Source organism: Oncorhynchus masou, unplaced genomic scaffold (genome assembly GCF_036934945.1).
Source record: "Oncorhynchus masou masou isolate Uvic2021 unplaced genomic scaffold, UVic_Omas_1.1 unplaced_scaffold_964, whole genome shotgun sequence".
In the NCBI taxonomy this organism is placed as follows: Eukaryota; Metazoa; Chordata; class Actinopteri; order Salmoniformes; family Salmonidae; genus Oncorhynchus; species Oncorhynchus masou.
In genome coordinates, this window is record NW_027016141.1 from 231,868 (window position 1) to 255,424 (window position 23,557).

The 23,557-nt window shown below is 40.3% G+C and overlaps 1 protein-coding gene across 1 annotated transcript in view; it reads left to right on the top strand.

Annotated features, from left to right (window-relative positions):
* The window catches only part of LOC135538429 (glutamate receptor ionotropic, NMDA 2A-like), a gene marked incomplete at its 3' end in the record, with an annotated part of 52,860 nt that extends 29,756 nt beyond the window's left edge, over positions 1–23,104 (top strand). The window contains exon 4 of the mRNA XM_064964326.1: positions 22,990–23,104. Within this exon, the coding sequence (XP_064820398.1) occupies positions 22,990–23,104 (115 nt within the window). The remainder of the gene's footprint in view (positions 1–22,989) is intronic.
* Positions 23,105–23,557: the final 453 nt, after the last annotated feature.

Here is a 23,557-nt window from a genome sequence, read left to right on the forward strand (position 1 = left end):
TCTGTTCATACCACCTCCTCCTCCTCCTCTCGACTGTTCATACCTCCTCCCCCTCCACCTCCTCTACTCTGTTCATACCTCCTCCTCCTCCTCCTCTACTCGGTTCATACCTCCTCCTCCTCCTCCTCCTCTAGTCTTGTTCATACCTACTCTTCTACTCTGTTCATACCTCCTCCTCCTCTACTCTGGACATACCTCCTCTTCCTCCTCTTCCTCCTCCTCCTCCTCCTCTACTCTGCTCATACCTCCTCTTCCTCCTCTTCTACTCTGCTCACATCTCCTCTCTCTCTCTCTCTCCTGTCCTCTCTCTCTCTCCTCTCTCTCTCTCTCTCTCCATGTCCTTCTCTCTCTCTCCCTCTCTCTCTCTCTCTCTCTCTCTCCATGTCCTCTCTCTCTCTCCTCTCTCTCTCTCTCTCTCACTCTCTCTCCATGTCCTTCTCCTCTCTCCCTCTCTCTCTCTCTCTCTCTCCATATCCTTCTCTCTCTCCCCCTCTCTCTCTCTCTCTCTCTCTCTCCATGTCCTTCTCTCTCTCCATCCATCTCTCTGTAGCCTGTAGGAGTAGAGGTATGTCATATGTCCTTTGTCACTGTATGTTAGTGTGACGTTCTGTTCTGCTATCTACTGCCCTCACAGTGGCACACACACACACACACACACACACACACACACACACACACACACACACAGGACACACAGGACACACAGGACACACACACACACACAGAGGAGAGGACAGTATATATACAGGACAGGACAGGACAGGACAGTATATATACAGGACAGGACAGTATATATACAGGACAGGACAGTATATATACAGGACAGGACAGGACAGTATATATACAGGACAGGACAGGACAGTATAGGACAGGACAGTATATATACATATATATATATACAGGACAGGACAGGACAGTATATATACAGGACAGGACAGGACAGTATATATACAGGACAGGGCAGGACAGTATATATACAGGACAGGACAGGACAGTATATATACAGGACAGGACAGTATATATATATATACAGGACAGGACAGGACAGTATATATACAGGACAGGACAGGACAGTATATATACAGGACAGGACAGGACAGTATATATACAGGACAGGACAGGACAGTATATATACAGGACAGGACAGGACATTATATATACAGGACAGGACAGTATATATACAGGACAGGACAGTATATATACAGGACAGGACAGGACAGTATATATACAGGACAGGACAGGACAGTATATATACAGGACAGGACAGGACAGGACAGTATATATACAGGACAGGACAGGACATTATATATACAGGACAGGACATTATATATACAGGACAGGACAGGACAGTATATATACAGGACAGGAGAGGACAGTATATATACAGGACAGGACAGGACAGGACAGTATATATACAGGACAGGACAGGACAGTTATTATTCAGGACAGGACAGTATATATACAGGACAGGACATTATATATACAGGACAGGACAGTATATATATACAGGACAGGACAGGACAGTATATATATATACAGGACAGGACAGTATATATACAGGACAGGACAGTATATATATACAGGACAGGACAGGACAGGACAGTATATATACAGGACAGGACAGTATATATACAGGACAGGACAGGACAGTATATATATACAGGACAGGACAGGACAGTATATATACAGGACAGGACATTATATATACAGGACAGGACATTATATATACAGGACAGGACAGGACAGTATATATACAGGACAGGAGAGGACAGTATATATACAGGACAGGACAGGACAGTATATATATAGGACAGGACAGGACAGGACAGTATATAGACAGGACAGGACAGGACAGTATATATATACAGGACCGGACAGGACAGGACAGTATATATACAGGACAGGACAGGACAGGACAGTATATATACAGGACAGGACAGAATATATACAGGACAGGACAGTATATATATACAGGACAGGACGGTATATATACAGGACAGGACAGGAGAGGACAGGACAGTATATATACAGGACAGGACAGTATATATACAGGACAGGACAGTATATATACAGGACAGGACAGGACAGTATATATATATATATACAGGACATGACAGTATATATATACAGGACAGGACAGTATATATACAGGACAGGACAGTATATATACAGGACAGGACAGGACATTATATATACAGGACAGGACATTATATATACAGGACAGGACAGGATATTATATATACAGGACAGGACAGGACATTATATATACAGGACAGGACAGGACAGTATATATACAGGACAGGACGTTATATATACAGGACAGGACAGGATATATACAGGACAGGACAGGACAGGACAGTATATATATACAGGACAGGACATTATATATACAGGACAGGACATTATATATACAGGACAGGACAGGATATTATATATACAGGACAGGACAGGACAGTATATATACAGGACAGGACAGGACATTATATATACAGGACAGGAGAGTATATATACAGGACAGGACAGGACAGTATATATACAGGACAGGACAGGACAGTATATATACAGGACAGGACAGTATATATACAGGACAGGACAGTATATATACAGGACAGGACAGGACAGGACAGTATATATACAGGACAGGACAGGACAGTATATATACAGGACAGGACAGTATATATACAGGACAGGACAGGACATTATATATACAGGACAGGACAGGACAGGACAGTATATATACAGGACAGGACAGTATATATACAGGACAGGACAGGACAGGACAGGACAGTATATATACAGGACAGGACAGGACATTATATATACAGGACAGGACAGGACAGTATATATACAGGACAGGACATATATATACAGGACAGGACAGGACAGTATATATACAGGAGGACAGGACAGACAGGACAGTATATATACAGGACAGGACAGGACAGTATATAGGACAGGACAGGACAGTATATATACAGGACAGGACAGTATATATACAGGACAGGACAGTATATATACAGGACAGGACAGGACAGTATATATACAGGACAGGACAGGACAGGACAGGACAGTATATATACAGGACAGGACAGTATATATACAGGACAGGACAGTATATATACAGGACAGGACAGGACAGGACAGGACAGTATATAGGACAGGACAGGACAGTATATATACAGGACAGGACAGGACAGTATATATACAGGACAGGACAGTATATATACAGGACAGGACAGGACAGTATATATACAGGACAGGACAGGACAGTATATATACAGGACAGGACAGGACAGTATATATACAGGACAGGACAGTATATATACAGGACAGGACAGTATATATACAGGACAGGACAGGACAGTATATATACAGGACAGGACAGGACAGTATATATACAGGACAGGACAGGACAGTATATATACAGGACAGACAGGACAGTATATATATACAGGACAGGACAGTATATATACAGGACAGGACAGGACATTATATATACAGGACAGGACAGTATATATACAGGACAGGACAGGACAGGACAGTATATATACAGGACAGGACAGGACAGTATATATACAGGACAGGACAGGACAGTATATATACAGGACAGGACAGGACAGTATATATACAGGACAGGACAGTATATATACAGGACAGGACAGGACAGGACAGTATATATACAGGACAGGACAGGACAGTATATATATACAGGACAGGACAGTATATATACAGGACAGGACAGACAGGACAGTATATATACAGGACAGGACAGGACAGTATATATACAGGACAGGACAGTATATATACAGGACAGGACAGTATATACAGGACAGGACAGTACAGTATATATACAGGACAGGACAGGACAGTATATATACAGGACAGGACAGTATATATACAGGACAGGACAGTATATATACAGGACAGGACAGTATATACAGGACAGGACAGTACAGTATATATACAGGACAGGACAGTACAGTATATATACAGGACAGAACAGGACAGGACAGTATATATATAGGACAGGACAGTATATATATACAGGACAGGACAGTATATATACAGGACAGGACAGGACAGTATATATACAGGACAGGACAGTATATATATATACAGGACATATAACAGGACAGGACAGTATATATACAGGACAGGACAGTATATATACAGGACAGGACAGGACAGTATATATACAGGACAGGACAGGACAGGACAGGACAGTATATAGGACAGGACAGGACAGTATATATACAGGACAGTATATATACAGGACAGGACAGTATATATACAGGACAGGACAGTATATATACAGGACAGGACAGTATATATATAGGACAGGACAGGTTATATATACAGGACAGGACAGTATATATACAGGACAGGACAGACAGGACAGTATATATACAGGACAGGACAGGACAGTATATATACAGGACAGGACAGGAGGACAGTATATATACAGGACAGGACAGGACAGTATATATACAGGACAGGACAGGACAGTATATATACAGGACAGGACAGTATATATACAGGACAGGACAGTATATATACAGGACAGGACAGGACAGTATATATATAGGACAGGACAGGACAGTATATATACAGGACAGGACAGGACAGTATATATACAGGACAGGACAGGACAGTATATATACAGGACAGGACAGGACAGGACAGGACAGTATATATACAGGACAGGACAGTATATATACAGGACAGGACAGTATATATACAGGACAGGACAGTATATATATATACAGGACAGGACAGGACAGTATATATACAGGACAGGACAGGACAGGACAGGACAGTATATATACAGGACAGGACAGGACAGGATATATATATATACAGGACAGGACAGTATATATACAGGACAGGACAGGACAGTATATATACAGGACAGGACAGGACAGTATATATACAGGACAGGACAGGACAGTATATATACAGGGACAGGACAGTATATATACAGGACAGGACAGGACAGTATATATATATACAGGACAGGACAGGACAGTATATATACAGGACAGGACAGTATATATACAGGACAGGACAGGACAGGACAGTATATATACAGGACAGGACAGGACATTATATATACAGGACAGGACAGTATATATACAGGACAGGACAGGACAGTATATATACAGGACAGGACAGGACAGTATATATACAGGACAGGACAGGTCAGGACAGTATATATACAGGACAGGACAGGACATTATATATACAGGACAGGACAGTATATATATACAGGACAGGACAGGACAGTATATATACAGGACAGGACAGGACAGTATATATACAGGACAGGACAGTATATATACAGGACAGGACAGGACAGTATATATATATACAGGACAGGACAGTATATATACAGGACAGGACAGGACAGTATATATACAGGACAGGACAGGACATTATATATACAGGACAGGACAGTATATATACAGGACAGGACAGGACAATATATATACAGGACAGGACAGGACATTATATATACAGAACAGGACAGTATATACAGTGCCTTGCAGTAATCAGGCCCCCTTGAACTTTGCGACCTTTTGCCACATTTCAAGCTTCAAACATAAAGATATAAAACTGTATTTTTTTGTGAAGAATCAACAACAAGTGGGACACAATCATGAAGTGGAACGACATTTATTGGACTTTTCAAACTTTTTTAACAAATCATTCCTAATGCTGTAACACTGTAAATTCTTAATGTAAACACAACATGTAAAGTGTTGGCCCCGTGTTTCATGAGCTGAAAGGAAAAATCCCAGAAATGTTCCATATCCCACAATACCTTATTTCTCTCAAATGTTCAGTACAAATTTGTTTACGTCCCTGTTCGTGAGCATTTTCTCCTTTGTCAACATAATCCATCCAACTCACAGGTGTGGCATATCAAGAAGCTGATTCAACATTACACAGGTGCACCTTGTGCTGGAGACAATAAAAGTCCACTCTAAAATGTGCATTCTTTTCACGCAACACAATGCCACAGATGTCTCAAGTTTTGATGGAGCGTACAATTAGAATGCTGACTGCATGAATGTTCACCAGGACTGTTGGCAGTGAATTAAATGTTCATTTCTCTACCGTAAGCCACCACTAACGACATTGTCAGAGAATTTGGCAGTATGGGCAACCGGCTTTACATATTCAGACCATGTGTAACCATGTCAACCCAGGCTTCTTCACCTGCGTGATCGTCTGAGAGGGGGAGTTTTCTGATTGTCTGAGCAGGGGCACAGCCATGGGTGGGCCTGGGAGGGCATGGGCCCACCCACTGGGGAGCCAGGCCCACCCATGGCTGTGCCCCTGCTCAGTCATGTGAAATCCATAGATCAGGGCCAAATGAATTCATTTCTTAATATGAACTGTAATTCAGTCAAATATTTTACATTTGTTGAATTATAAATAAAATATTTTAAATGTTTTGAATAATAAATAAAATATTTTTAATTTGTTGAATTATAAATAAAACATTTTTAATTTGTTGAATTATAAATAAAATAAACATTTGTTGAATTATAAATAAAATATGTTTTATTAGTTGAATTATAAATAAAATATTTTGAATTTTTTTAATTATAAATTATATCATAATGATATAATGATGTTGAATTATAAATTTGTTGCAGGTTCCATATATTTTTTTTGTTGACATTATAAATAAAATATTTTGACATTTGATATCTGATGGAGGGGGTGTATTCTATAAATGTATATCATAATGTGTATAATGATAATTCTGTTATATCTGATAAATATTTTTGAATTTGTGATGTCTGATTGGAGGTGGTGTATTCTATATGGTATATTTTTTGTCTATATAGTAATTCTGTGATATCTGATTGGAAATGTATTCTACAAATTACTTTATTGAGTGGGGTGTATTCTATATGGATTCTGTGATATCTGATTGTATATTTTGGATTGGATGTATTCTATAATATAAATGTGATGATGTATTATATGGTAATTCTGTGATATCTGATTGGAGGGATGTATTCTATATGGTAATATCTGTGATATCTGATTGGAGGATGTATTCTATATGGTAATTATGTGATGTCTGATTGGATGGTTATTAAATTCATATTGGTGGAGGGTGTATTCTATATGGTAAGCTGTGATATCTGATTGGAGGGGATGTATTCTATGTTTTCAGATCTGATTGGAGGGGTGTATTCTATATGGTAATTCAGTGATATCTGATTGGATGGGGACCTATATGGTCTACTGTGATATCTGATTGGAGGGATGTATGACATGTTCTATATGGTATTCTATTGGTAATACTGTGTGATGTCTGATTGGATGGTGTATATGTTAATACTATGATATCTGATTGGAGGAGTGTATTCTATATGATAATACTGTGATATCTGATTGGACAGGGATGTATTCTATATGTAATACTGTGATATCTGATTGGAGGGGGTGTATTCTATATGGTAATTCTGTGATATCTGATTGGAGGGGATGTATTCTATATGATAGTAATTGGAGGTGATTCATGTGTATATATCTGATTGGATGGGGGGTGTATTATATATGGTAAGTATATGTGATGTCTGATTGGAGGGGATGTATTCTATATGGTAATTCTGTGATATCTGATTGGAGGGTGTATTCTATATGGTACTATATATCTGATTGGACTGTGATATCTGATTGGAGGATGTATTCTATATGCCAGTAATATCTATATGATGATATCTGATTGGATGGGGTGTATTCTATATGATAGTACTATATATCTGATTGGATGGGGTGTATTCTATATGTTAATATGATATCTGATTGGAGGGGTGTATTCTATCTATAATGTGTGATATCTGATTGGAGGTGTATTCTATATATTAGTGTGATATCTGATTGGATGGGGTGTATTCTATATGGTAATTCTGTGATATCTGATTGGATGGGATGTATTCTATATGATAGTATATATATCTGATTGATGTCTGATTGGAGGGGGTGTATTCTATATGATAGTACTATATATCTGATTGGATGGGGTGTATTCTATATGATAGTAGTGTATATCTGATTGGATGGGGATGTATTCTATATGGTAGTACTGTGATATCTGATTGGAGGGGTGTATTCTATATGATAGTAAGTGTGATATCTGATTGGATGGGGTGTATTCTATATGATAGTAATATCTGATTGGATGGGGTGTATTCTATATGATAGTATTGGATGGGGTGTATTCTATATGGTAATATCTGTGATATGGATATGGTATATTGGATGGGATGTATATCTGATTGGATATGGTAATTCTGTGATATCTGATTGGAGGGATGGTGTATTCTATATGGTACTAATATCTGATTGGAGGGTGTATTCTATATGATTGGAGGATGTATTCTATATGATATTATATATAATTGGACTGTGATATCTGATATGGATGGGATGTATTCTATATGATATCTGATTGGAGGGGGTGTATTCTATATGGTAATACTATATATCTGATTGGAGGGGTATTCTATATGTGTATTCTATATGTGTAATAGTGTGATATATCTGATTGGATGGGATGTATTCTATATGATAGTATTCTATATATCTGATTGGATTGGAGGGGTGTATTCTATATGGTAATACTGTGATATCTGATTGGAGGGGGTGTATATGGTAATTCTGTGATGTCTCTGTACTATATTGGATTGGACAGGGGTGTATTCTATATGATGGTGTGATATCTGATTCAGGGGTGTATTCTATATGGTAATTCTGTGATATCTGATTGGATGGGGTGTATTCTATATGGTAATACTATGATATCTGATTGGTGTATTCTATATGGTAATGACTGTGATATCTGATTGGAGTGGATGTATTCTGATATCTGATTGGTATTCTATATGGTGTATTCTATTGTGATATCTGATTGGATGGGGTGTATTCTGATTGGATATGTGTATTCTATATATAGTGTGATAGTGATAGTGTGATATCTGATTGGATGTATTCTATATGGTAATACTGTGATATCTGATTGGATGTCTGATTGGAGGGTGTATTCTATATGATAGTACTATATATCTGATTGGTGATTATCTATATGATTGTGATGTCTGATTGGAGGGTGTATTCTATATGGTAATTCTGTGATATCTGATTGGAGGGGATGTATTCTATATGGTAATTATGTGATGTCTGATTGGAGGTGGTGTATTCTATATGGTAATTCTGTGATATCTGATTGGAGGATGGGGTGTATTCTATATGGTAATTATGTGATGTCTGATTGGAGGTGGTGTATTCTATATGGTAATTCTGTGATATCTGATTGGAGGGGGTGTATTCTATATGGTAATTCTGTGATATCTGATTGGAGGGGATGTATTCTATATGGTAATTCTGTGATGTCTGATTGGAGGTGGTGTATTCTATATGGTAATATCTGATTGATGGGATATCTGATTGGAGGATGTATTCTATATGGTAATCTCTGTGATATCTGATTGGATGGGATGTATTCTATATGGTAATATCTGTGATATCTGATTGGAGTCTGATTGGATGTATTCTATATGGTAATATCTGTGATATCTGATTGATATCTGATTGGATGGGATGTATTCTATATGTATTCTATATGGTAATTCTGTGATGTCTGATTGGAGGGGGTGTATTCTATATGGTAATTCTGTGATATCTGATTGGAGGGGGTGTATTCTATATGGTAATTCAGTGATATCTGATTGGATGGGGTGTATTCTATATGGTAATACTGTGATATCTGATTGGAGGGGGTGTATTCTATATGGTAATACTGTGATATCTGATTGGAGGGGATGTATTCTATATGGTAATACTGTGATATCTGATTGGATGGGGTGTATTCTCTATGTTAATACTATATATCTGATTGGAGGGGGTGTATTCTCTATGTTAATACTATATATCTGATTGGAGGGAGTGTATTCTATATGATAATAGTGTGATATCTGATTGGATGGGATGTATTCTATATGATAGTAGTGTGATGTCTGATTGGAGGGGGTGTATTCTATATGGTAATACTGTGATATCTGATTGGATGGGATGTATTCTATATGATAGTAGTGTGATATCTGATTGGATGGGGTGTATTCTATATGATAGTACTATATATCTGATTGGATGGGGTGTATTCTATATGATATATATCTGATTGGATGGGGTGTATTCTATAGTGGTAATATATGATAGTCTGTAATCTGGATGTCTGATTGGAGGGGTGTATTCTATATGATAGTACTATATATCTGTGATATCTGATTGGATGGGGTGTATTCTATATGATAATTCTGTGATGTACTTTATATCTGATTGGATGGGGTGTTTTCTATATGATAGTACTATATATCTGATTGGATGGGGTGTATTCTATATGATAGTAGTGTGATATCTGATTGGATGGGGTGTATTCTATATGATAGTACTATATATCTGATTGGATGGGGTGTATTCTATATGGTAATTCTGTGATGTCTGATTGGATGGTGTGTATTCTATATGTATTCTGATTGGATGATAGTCTATATGATAATACTATATATCTGATTGGATGGGGTGTATTCTATATGATAGTACTATATATCTGATTGGATGGGGTGTATTCTATATGATAATATATCTGATTGGATGGGGTGTATTCTATATATGGTAATTCTGTATATCTGATTGGATGGGGATGTATTCTATATGGTAATCTGTGATATCTGATTGGATGGGGTGGACTATATATCTGATTGGAGGGGGTGTATTCTATATGATTGGAGGGATGTATTCTATATTATATATCTGATTGGAGGGGATGTATTCTATATGGTATTCTGTGATATCTGATTGGATGGGGTGTATTCTATATGTATTCTGTATATCTGATTGGATGGGGTGTATTCTATATGGTAGTACTATATATCTGATTGGATGGGGTGTATTCTATATGATAGTACTATATATCTGATTGGATGGGGTGTATTCTATATGATAATACTGTGATATCTGATTGGATGGGGTGTATTCTATATGATAGTACTATATATCTGATTGGATGGGGTGTATTCTATATGGTTATTCTGATATCTGATTGGATGGGGTGTATTCTATATGATAGTAGTGTGATATCTGATTGGATGGGGTGTATTCTATATGATAGTACTATATATCTGATTGGATGGGGTGTATTCTATATGATAGTACTATATATCTGATTGGATGGGGTGTATTCTATATGATAGTACTATATATCTGATTGGATGGGGTGTATTCTATATGGGTGTGATTGTATATGATAGTACTATATATCTGATTGGATGGGTGTATTCTATATGATAGTAGTGTGATGTCTGATTGGATGGGGTGTATTCTATATGGTAATTCTGTGATATCTGATTGGAGGGGGTGTATTCTATATGGTAATTCTGTGATATCTGATTGGATGGGGTGTATTCTATATGATAGTACTATATATCTGATTGGATGGGGTGTATTCTATATGTAGTAGTGTGATATCTGATTTGGGGTGTATTCTATATGGTAATACTGTATATCTGATTGGATGTGTATTCTATATGGTAGTACTGTATATCTGATTGGATGGGGTGTATTCTATATATATCTGATTGGATGGGGTGTTTTCTATATATGATGTGATATCTGATTGGATGGGGTCTATATTCTATCTGATTATGGATTATTCTGTGATATCTGATTGGATGGGGATATTCTATATGATAGTACTATATATCTGATTGGATGGGGTGTATTCTATATGATAATTCTGTGATATCTGATTGGATGGGTGTATTCTATGACACAGACTGATATCTGATTGGATCCAGGTGTATTCTATATGTGATATCTGATTGGATGGGGTGTATTCTATATGTAGTGTATATATCTGATTGGATGGGTGTGTATTCTATATGTATGGGGTGTATTCTATATATAGTGTGATATCTGATTGGATGGGGTGTATTCTATATGATAATTCTGTGATATCTGATTGGATGGGGTGTATTCTATATGATAGTACTGTGATATCTGATTGGATGGGGTATATTCTATATGTAGTACTATATCTGATTGGATGGGGTGTATTCTATATGATAGTACTATATATCTGATTGGATGGGGTGTATTCTATATGATAGTACTATATATCTGATTGGATGGGGTGTATTCTATATGGTAATTCTGTGATGTCTGATTGGATGGGGTGTATTCTATATGATAGTACTATATATCTGATTGGATGGGGTGTATTCTATATGATAGTACTATATATCTGATTGGATGGGGTGTATTCTATATGGTAATCTGATTATATATTCTATATGATTGATATCTGATTGGGGTGTATTCTATATGGTAATACTGTGATATCTGATTGGATGGGGTGTATTCTATATGTTAATACTATATATCTGATTGGATGGGGGTGTATTCTATATGATATACTATATATCTGATTGGAGGGGTGTAATCTATATGTTAATACTATATATCTGATTGGAGGGTTTCTATATGTGTATTCTATCTGATTGTGTAATACTAATATATCTGATTGGGTGGGGTGTATTCTATATGGTAATTCTGTGATATCTGATTGGAGGGGGTGTATTCTATATGGTAATACAAGATATCTGATTGGATGGGGTGTATTCTATAGTAATTCTGATCCTGCTGGAGAGGATCCCTCTGTTGCTCCCCTCTGACTGTTAAAATCTCCTGTTCTTTCACCACTCTGCTGCAGTGTATTCTATATGTAATACTGTGATATCTGTGTGTGTGTAGTGTGTTGTGTGTGTGTGTACTATATATGTGTGTGTGATGTGTGTGTGTTCGTGTGTGTCTGTGTGTGTGTGATTGGATGTGTCAGAATTCTGTCTTGTGTGTGTGTGTGTGTGTCCTCTATCTGATTGTGTGTGCTCTCTTAGCTATCCTCTGCAGTATGTGAGTTCTTATCTCTTTTCTCTTCATGGCTGCAGAGTGTAGTGCTCTTTCCATGTATCTGACCAGATGAATGTGTGATGTACTGTTAAATTTGTGATGTGTGAAAAGTACTTTTTTTGTGTGAATGTGATTTAGGGTGTGTCAAGTACTATATCTGCTATTATGTGTTTGTTGCTGTTCTGATTGGTAGCGTGTTTTGTATCTGAAGACCTGGTTTCTGTGCAGACAGGGTGCAGTGGCCCTCCTCCAAATCTGATTGGATCTGATTCTATTTTGATCCTCTATGTCTGGTCTAGCTAGATAGATAGTACTTCTCTCAGCAGACAGGATGTCTCTTCTATACCAGCAGTCTTCCTCTGTCTTCCTCTCTCTATTCTCTACTATTCTCTCAGGATGTCCTATTCTCTACTATTCTCTCTATTCTCTTCTCCTTCCTCTCTCTCTCTACTTCTCAGCTTCTCATATATCTGATTCTCTCTATTCTCTACCAGTAGACAGGATGTCTCCTTCTCTCTATTCTCTACCAGCAGACAGGATGTCTCAGCCTTCTATTCTCTCTACTCTATTCTTCTACCAGTAGACAGGATGTCTTCTACTATTCTACTCCTACCAGCAGACAGGATGTCTTCTCTTGGTAGGATTCTCCTCCTCTGATCTCTCCTTCCTCTACTATTCTCTACCAGTAGACTCTCTCTTCCCTCCCAGCTATTTCCTATTCTCTACCAGCAGACAGGATGTCTTCCCCTATTTCCTCTGTCTTCCCCTTCCAGGATGTCTAGTTCTCTCTATTCTCACCAGCAGACAGGATGTCTATTCTTCCTCTCTCTCTATTCCCCTCCCTCCTCCCTTTGTCCTGCTCTATTAAAAGGCTCTCATACTGTAGTCAATATACCCTGAGTGCTACAAAACATTAAGAACACCTGCTCTTTCCATGACATAGACTGACCAGATGAATCCAGGTGAAATCTATGATCCCTTATTGATGTCACCTGTTAAATCCACTTCAATCAGTGTAGATGAAGGATGTCTCAGAGAGGAGACCTGGTCTGAAGGAAAGATTTTTAAGCCTTGAGACACTATCTCTACCAGTAGACATGGATTGTGTATGTCTGCCATTCAGAGGGTGCTATTCTCTATGGGCAAGGCAAAAATATTTAAGTGCCTTTGAATGTCGTCGGTATTCTCTTTGGACAGGATAGTAGGTGACAGGATGTCTCAGCTACTATTCACCAGGTTTGTGTCTATAGAACTGCAATGTCTCAGCTATTCTCTACCAGCAGACAGGATGTCTTTTTCTCTCTACGCTACCAACCGTTTCCCCCGTTTGTATCAAGACTGTAACTCAGTATTTGGAAGGTTTTCTTAATGTTTTGAACACGGTCCTTTAGTGAAGATTGGATGGCTCAGCCAGCAGACAGGACGTCTCAGCTATTCTCTACCTAGGACGTCTTATTCTCTACCAGCAGACAGGATGTCTCAGCTATTCTCTACCAGCAGACTATTCTCTACCAGCAGACAGGATGTCTCAGCTATTCTCTCAGCAGACAGGATGTCTCAGCTATTCTCTACTATTCTCTACCAGCAGACAGGATGTCTCAGCTATTCTCTACTATTCTCTACCAGTAGACAGGATGTCTCAGCTATATTCTCTACCTCTACTATTCTCTACCAGCAGACAGGATGTCTCAGCTATTCTCTACTATTCTCTACCAGTAGACACCAGAGACAGGTCTCAGCTATTCTCTACTATTCTCTACCAGCAGACAGGATGTCTCAGCTATTCTCTACTATTCTCTACCAGCAGACAGGATGTCTCAGCTATTCTCTACTATTCTCTACCAGCAGACAGGATGTCTCAGCTATTCTCTACTATTCTCTACCAGCAGACAGGATGTCTCAGCTATTCTCTACTATTCTCTACCAGCAGACAGGATGTCTCAGCTATTCTCTACTATTCTCTACCAGTAGACAGGATGTCTCAGCTATTCTCTACTATTCTCTACCAGCAGACAGGATGTCTCAGCTATTCTCTACCAGCAGACAGGATGTCTCAGCTATTCTCTACTATTCTCTACCAGTAGACAGGATGTCTCAGTCTCAGACAGGATGTCTCTACTACTATTCTCTACCAGCAGACAGGATGTCTCAGCTATTCTCTACCAGCAGACAGGATGTCTCAGCTATTCTCTACTATTCTCTACCAGCAGACAGGATGTCTCAGCTATTCTCTACCAGCAGACAGGATGTCTCAGCTATTCTCTACCAGCAGACAGGATGTCTCAGCTATTCTCTACTATTCTCTACCAGCAGACAGGATGTCTCAGCTCTACCAGCAGACAGGATGTCTCTACTATTCTCTACCAGCAGACAGGATGTCTCAGCTATTCTCTACTATTCTCTACCAGCAGACAGGATGTCTCAGCTATTCTCTACTATTCTCTACCAGCAGACAGGATGTCTCAGCTATTCTCTACCAGCAGACAGGATGTCTCAGCTATTCTCTACTATTCTCTACCAGCAGACAGGATGTCTCAGCTATTCTCTACTATTCTCTACCAGCAGACAGGATGTCTCAGCTATTCTCTACCAGCAGACAGGATGTCTCAGCTATTCTCTACTATTCTCTACCAGCAGACAGGATGTCTCAGCTATTCTCTACTATTCTCTACCAGCAGACAGGATTCTCTACCAGCAGACAGGATGTCTCAGCTATTCTCTACTATTCTCTACCAGTAGACAGGATGTCTCAGCTATTCTCTACCAGCAGACAGGATGTCTCAGCTATTCTCTACTATTCTCTACCAGTAGACAGGATGTCTCAGCTATTCTCTACTATTCTCTACCAGCAGACAGGATGTCTCAGCTATTCTCTACTATTCTCTACCAGCAGACAGGATGTCTCAGCTATTCTCTACTATTCTCTACCAGCAGACAGGATGTCTCAGCTATTCTCTCTACTATTCTCTACCAGCAGACAGGATGTCTCAGCTATTCTCTACTATTCTCTACCAGTAGACAGGATGTCTCAGCTATTCTCTACCAGTAGACAGGATGTCTCAGCTATTCTCTACTATTCTCTACCAGCAGACAGGATGTCTCATTCTCTACTATTCTCTACCAGCAGACAGGATGTCTCAGCTATTCTCTACTATTCTCTACCAGTAGACAGGATGTCTCAGCTATTTCTCTACTATTCTCTACCAGTAGACAGGATGTCTCAGCTATTCTCTACTATTCTCTACCAGCAGACAGGATGTCTCAGCTATTCTCTACTATTCTCTACCAGCAGACAGGATGTCTCAGCTATTCTCTACTATTCTCTACCAGCAGACAGGATGTCTCAGCTATTCTACTATTCCAGCAGACAGGATGTCTCAGCTATTCTCTACTATTCTCTACCAGCAGACAGGATGTCTCAGCTATTCTCTACTATTCTCTACCAGCAGACAGGATGTCTCAGCTATTCTCTACTATTCTCTACCAGCAGACAGGATGTCTCAGCTATTCTCTACCAGCAGACAGGATGTCTCAGCTATTCTCTACTATTCTCTACCAGCAGACAGGATGTCTCAGCTATTCTCTACTATTCTCTACCAGCAGACAGGATGTCTCAGCTATTCTCTACTATTCTCTACCAGCAGACAGGATGTCTCAGCTATTCTCTACTATTCTCTACCAGCAGACAGGATGTCTCAGCTATTCTCTACTATTCTCTACCAGCAGACAGGATGTCTCAGCTATTCTCTACTATTCTCTACCAGCAGACAGGATGTCTCAGCTATTCTCTACTCAGCAGGATGTCTCAGCTATTCTCTTCTCTACTATTCTCTACCAGCAGACAGGATGTCTCAGCTATTCTCTACTATTCTCTACCAGCAGACAGGATGTCTCAGCTATTCTCTACTATTCTCTACCAGCTACTATTCTCTACCAGACAGGATGTCTCAGCTATTCTCTACTATTCTCTACCAGCAGACAGGATGTCTCAGCTATTCTCTACTATTCTCTACCAGCAGACAGGATGTCTCAGCTATTCTCTACCAGCAGACAGGATGTCTCAGCTATTCTCTACCAGCAGACAGGATGTCTCAGCTATTCTCTACCAGTAGACAGGATGTCTCAGCTATTCTCTACTATTCTCTACCAGCAGACAGGATGTCTCAGCTATTCTCTACTATTCTCTACCAGCAGACAGGATGTCTCAGCTATTCTTACCAGCAGACAGGATGTCTCAGCTATTCTCTACTATTCTCTACCAGCAGACAGGATGTCTCAGCTATTCTCTACTATTCTCTACCAGCAGACAGGACGTCTCAGCTATTCTCTACTATTCTCTACCAGCAGACAGGATGTCTCAGCTATTCTCTACTATTCTCTACCAGCAGACAGGATGTCTCAGCTATTCTCTACTATTCTCTACCAGCAGACAGGATGTCTCAGCTATTCTCTACTATTCTCTACCAGCAGACAGGATGTCTCAGCTATTCTCTACTATTCTCTACCAGTAGACAGGATGTCTCAGCTATTCTCTACTATTCTCTACCAGCAGACAGGATGTCTCAGCTATTCTCTACCAGCAGACAGGATGTCTCAGCTATTCTCTACCAGTAGACAGGATGTCTCAGCTATTCTCTACCAGCAGACAGGATGTCTCAGCTATTCTCTACTATTCTCTACCAGCAGACAGGATGTCTCAGCTATTCTCTACTATTCTCTACCAGCAGACAGGATGTCTCAGCTATTCTCTACTATTCTCTACCAGCAGACAGGATGTCTCAGCTATTCTCTACTATTCTCTACCAGCAGACAGGATGTCTCAGCTATTCTCTACTATTCTCTACCAGCAGACAGGATGTCTCAGCTATTCTCTACTATTCTATTCTCTACCAGTAGACAGGATGTCTCAGCTATTCTCTACCTATTCTCTACCAGCAGACAGGATGTCTCAGCTATTCTCTACCAGCAGACAGGATGTCTCAGCTATTCTCTACCAGCAGACAGGATGTCTCAGCTATTCTCTACTATTCTCTACCAGCAGACAGGATGTCTCAGCTATTCTCTACTAGCAGACAGGATGTCTCAGCTATTCTCTACTATTCTCTACCAGTAGACAGGATTCTCAGCTATTCTCTACCAGCAGACAGGATGTCTCAGCTATTCTCTACTATTCTCTACCAGTAGACAGGAGGCTATTCTCTACCATGTCTCAGCTATTCTCTACTATTCTCTACCAGTAGACAGGATGTCTCAGCTATTCTCTACTATTCTCTACCAGCAGACAGGATGTCTCAGCTATTCTCTACTATTCTCTACCAGTAGACAGGATGTCTCAGCTATTCTCTACCAGCAGACAGGATGTCTCAGCTATTCTCTACTATTCTCTACCAGCAGACAGGATGTCTCAGCTATTCTCTACTATTCTCTACCAGCAGACAGGATGTCTCAGCTATTCTCTACCAGTAGACAGGATGTCTCTACTATTCTCTACCAGCAGACAGGATGTCTCAGCTATTCTCTACTATTCTCTACCAGCAGACAGGATGTCTCAGCTATTCTCTACTATTCTCTACCAGTAGACAGGATGTCTCAGCTATTCTCTACTATTCTCTACCAGTAGACAGGATGTCTCAGCTATTCTCTACTATTCTCTACCAGCAGACAGGATGTCTCAGCTATTCTCTACTATTCTCTACCAGCAGACAGGATGTCTCAGCTATTCTCTACCAGTAGACAGGATGTCTCAGCTATTCTCTACTATTCTCTACCAGCAGACAGGATGTCTCAGCTATTCTCTACTATTCTCTACCAGCAGACAGGACGTCTCAGCTATTCTCTACTATTCTCTACCAGCAGACAGGATGTCTCAGCTATTCTCTACCAGCAGACAGGATGTCTCTATTCTCTACCAGCAGACAGGATGTCTCAGCTATTCTCTACCAGCAGACAGGATGTCTCAGCTATTCTCTACTATTCTCTACCAGTAGACAGGATGTCTCAGCTATTCTCTACTATTCTCTACCAGTAGACAGGATGTCTCAGCTATTCTCTACTATTCTCTACCGGCAGACAGGATGTCTCAGCTATTCTCTACCAGTAGACAGGACGTCTCAGCTATTCTCTACTATTCTCTACCAGCAGACAGGATGTCTCAGCTATTCTCTACTATTCTCTACCAGCAGACAGGATGTCTCAGCTATTCTCTACTATTCTCTACCAGTAGACAGGATGTCTCAGCTATTCTCTACCAGCAGACAGGATGTCTCAGCTATTCTCTACTATTCTCTACCAGCAGACAGGATGTCTCAGCTATTCTCTACTATTCTCTACCAGTAGACAGGATGTCTCATTCTCTATTCTCTACCAGCAGACAGGATGTCTCAGCTATTCTCTACTATTCTCTACCAGCAGACAGGATGTCTCAGCTATTCTCTACTATTCTCTACCAGCAGACAGGATGTCTCAGCTATTCTCTACTATTCTCTACCAGTAGACAGGATGTCTCAGCTATTCTCTACTATTCTCTACCAGTAGACAGGATGTCTCAGCTATTCTCTACTATTCTCTACCAGCAGACAGGATGTCTCAGCTATTCTCTACTATTCTCTACCAGCAGACAGGATGTCTCAGCTATTCTCTACTATTCTCTACCAGCAGACAGGATGTCTCAGCTATTCTCTACTATTCTCTACCAGCAGACAGGATGTCTCAGCTATTCTCTACTATTCTCTACCAGCAGACAGGATGTCTCAGCTATTCTCTACTATTCTCTACCAGCAGACAGGATGTCTCAGCTATTACCAGCAGACAGGATGTCTACTATTCTCTACCAGCAGACAGGATGTCTCAGCTATTCTCTACTATTCTCTACCAGCAGACAGGATGTCTCAGCTATTCTCTACCAGCAGACAGGATGTCTCAGCTATTCTCTACTATTCTCTACCAGCAGACAGGATGTCTCAGCTATTCTCTACCAGCAGACAGGATGTCTCAGCTATTCTCTACTATTCTCTACCAGACAGGACGTCTCTAGCTATTCTCTACCAGCAGACAGGATGTCTCAGCTATTCTCTACTATTCTCTACCAGCAGACAGGATGTCTCAGCTATTCTCTACTATTCTCTACCAGCAGACAGGATGTCTCAGCTATTCTCTACTATTCTCTACCAGCAGACAGGATGTCTCAGCTATTCTCTACTATTCTCTACCAGCAGACAGGATGTCTCAGCTATTCTCTACCAGCAGACAGGATGTCTCAGCTATTCTCTACTATTCTCTACCAGCAGACAGGATGTCTCAGCTATTCTCTACTATTCTCTACCAGCAGACAGGATGTCTCAGCTATTCTCTACTATTCTCTACCAGCAGACAGGATGTCTCAGCTATTCTCTACCAGCAGACAGGATGTCTCAGCTATTCTCTACCAGCAGACAGGATGTCTCAGCTATTCTCTACTATTCTCTACCAGCAGACAGGATGTCTCAGCTATTCTCTACCAGCAGACAGGATGTCTCATTCTCTACCAGCAGACAGGATGTCTCAGCTATTCTCTACTATTCTCTACCAGCAGACAGGATGTCTCAGCTATTCTCTACAGTAGACAGTAGACAGGATGTCTCTACTATTCTCTACCAGCAGACAGGATGTCTCAGCTATTCTCTACTATTCTCTACCAGTAGACAGGATGTCTCAGCTATTCTCTACCAGCAGACAGGATGTCTCAGCTATTCTCTACCAGCAGACAGGATGTCTCAGCTATTCTCTACCAGCAGACAGGATGTCTCAGCTATTCTCTACCAGTAGACAGGATGTCTCAGCTATTCTCTACCAGCAGACAGGATGTCTCAGCTATTCTCTACTATTCTCTACCAGTAGACAGCTATTGTCTACTCTACCAGTAGACAGGACGTCTACTATTCTCTACCAGTAGACAGGATGTCTCAGCTATTCTCTACCAGCAGACAGGATGTCTCAGCTATTCTCTACTATTCTCTACCAGCAGACAGGATGTCTCAGCTATTCTCTACCAGCAGACAGGATGTCTCAGCTATTCTCTACCAGCAGACAGGATGTCTCAGCTATTCTCTACCAGTAGACAGGATGTCTCAGCTATTCTCTACCAGTAGACAGGATGTCTCAGCTATTCTCTACTATTCTCTACCAGCAGACAGGATGTCTCAGCTATTCTCTACTATTCTCTACCAGTAGACAGGATGTCTCAGCTATTCTCTACTATTCTCTACCAGCAGACAGGATGTCTCAGCTATTCTCTACTATTCTCTACCAGCAGACAGGATGTCTCAGCTATTCTCTACCAGTAGACAGGATGTCTCAGCTATTCTCTACTATTCTCTACCAGTAGACAGGATGTCTCAGCTATTCTCTACCAGTAGACAGGATGTCTCAGCTATTCTCTACTATTCTCTACCAGCAGACAGGATGTCTCAGCTATTCTCTACCAGCAGACAGGATGTCTCAGCTATTCTCTACTATTCTCTACCAGCAGACAGGATGTCTCAGCTACTATTCTCTACCAGTAGACAGGATGTCTCAGCTATTCTCTACTATTCTCTACCAGTAGACAGGATGTCTCAGCTATTCTCTACTATTCTCTACCAGTAGACAGGATGTCTCAGCTATTTCTCTACCAGTAGACAGGATGTCTCAGCTATCTACCAGCAGACAGGATGTCTCACTATTCTCTACCAGCAGACAGGATGTCTCTACTATTCTCTACCAGTAGACAGGATGTCTCAGCTATCTTCTACTATTCTCTACCAGCAGACAGGATGTCTCAGCTATTCTCTACTATTCTCTACCAGCAGACAGGATGTCTCAGCTATTCTCTACCAGTAGACAGGATGTCTCAGCTATTCTCTACCAGCAGACAGGATGTCTCAGCTATTCTCTACTATTCTCTACCAGTAGACAGGACGTCTTTATTTGGTCCTGATTACTGCTTCCCTTTTCTAAAACATCACAAAAAATAGACTCCAGTAAGTGTTCATTCAGAGGAATAGACAGGATGTGTCTCCATTATCTTCTACCAGAGTTTTGTGTGTGTACTGCTTGTGCAAAAAACAGACTCCAGTCTGTGTTCATTGAGGTATAGACATGTGTGAGTTTGTGTGTGTGTGTGTGTGGGGGGATGGGGGGTAGTGTGTGTGGGGGTGTGTAGGTGAGTGTGTGTGGGGGGGGGTAGTGTGTGTCATCCAGAAATTATCTGTGTGATGGATCATTTCTCTCTCTGTCAGTCTGTGGTTCCCCAGGCTAAAACAACTATTATTTGCACAGAGAAACACGTGTGTGTGTGTGTGTGTGTGTGTGTGTGTGTGTGTGTGTGTGTGTGTGTGTGTGTGTGTGTGTGTGTGTGTGTGTGTGTGTGTGTGTGTGTGTGTGTGTGTGTGTGTGTGTGTGTGTGTGTGACACGCGTGTGTGTGTGTGTGTGTGTGTGTGTGTGTGTGTGTGTGTGTGTGTGTGCGTGCGTGTGTGTGATGGGACGGTGCGTGCGTGCGTGTGTGTGATGGGGTTACTGGATGGGGGAGGCCATGGATGTGATGATGTGATGTTACAGGTTTCTGTGTACTGGAGGAAATACTGTTTAATCATACCAATATAATATAATGAAACCACTAAAGTAGAATTTCTGCCAATGTGTGGATGTAAGTAATATTAACTATAAAGTGGAGTGAAACTCAACCCTTTTCTATCGCCCTCTCTGTCTCTCTCTGTCTCTCTCTCCCTCCCTCCCTCTCTCTCTCTCTCTCTCTCTCTCTCTCTCTCTCTCTCTCTCTCTCTCTCTCTCTCTCTCTGTCTCTCTCTGTCTCTCTCTCTCTGTCTCTCTGTCTCTCTCTCTCCCTCCCTCCCTCTCTCCCTCTCTCTCTCCCTCTCTCTCTCTCTCTCTCTCTCTCTCTCTCTCTCTCTCTCTCTCTCTGTCTCTCTCTCTCTCTCTCTCTCTCTCTCTCTCTCTCTCTCTCTCTCTCTCTGTCTCTCTCTCTCCAGGTATATGAAGAATGTAACATGGGAAGGTAGAGACTTGTCGTTTACAGAAGATGGTTACCAGCAGAACCCCAAGCTGGTCGTCATCGTTCTCAATAAGGAACGAGAATGGGAGAAGGTAAAACAACCCGTGTGTGTGTGTGTGTGTGTGTGTGTGTGTGTGTAGAGCTATCTGTAATTTGTGGTGTGTACCCAATGTGTTTGAGTAAAATACAGATTCCTTAATAGAAAGTTACTTATGGAAAGTCACCCAGTAAAATCCAATATAATATATATTAATATAATAATAATAAATATAATATATATTAATATATTAATAATAGTAAAAAACTTCACTGAAAGTCTTAAATTATTAAATGGTATTATTGGTATTAAATATTAAATAAATATTCCTTCATTTGTATTTAAAATGTATGTAGAGTCAGGGGCTACTCCAACACTCAGACATCCTTTACAAATATCATTTTTCTTCATGAATGTGGGGATTAGTGTATCTCAAGTAAAAGTTGTTAAAAAATATAAATAGTTTCTCATCTACTGGGATTACCTTACAGAGTAATTCATCTAGTGG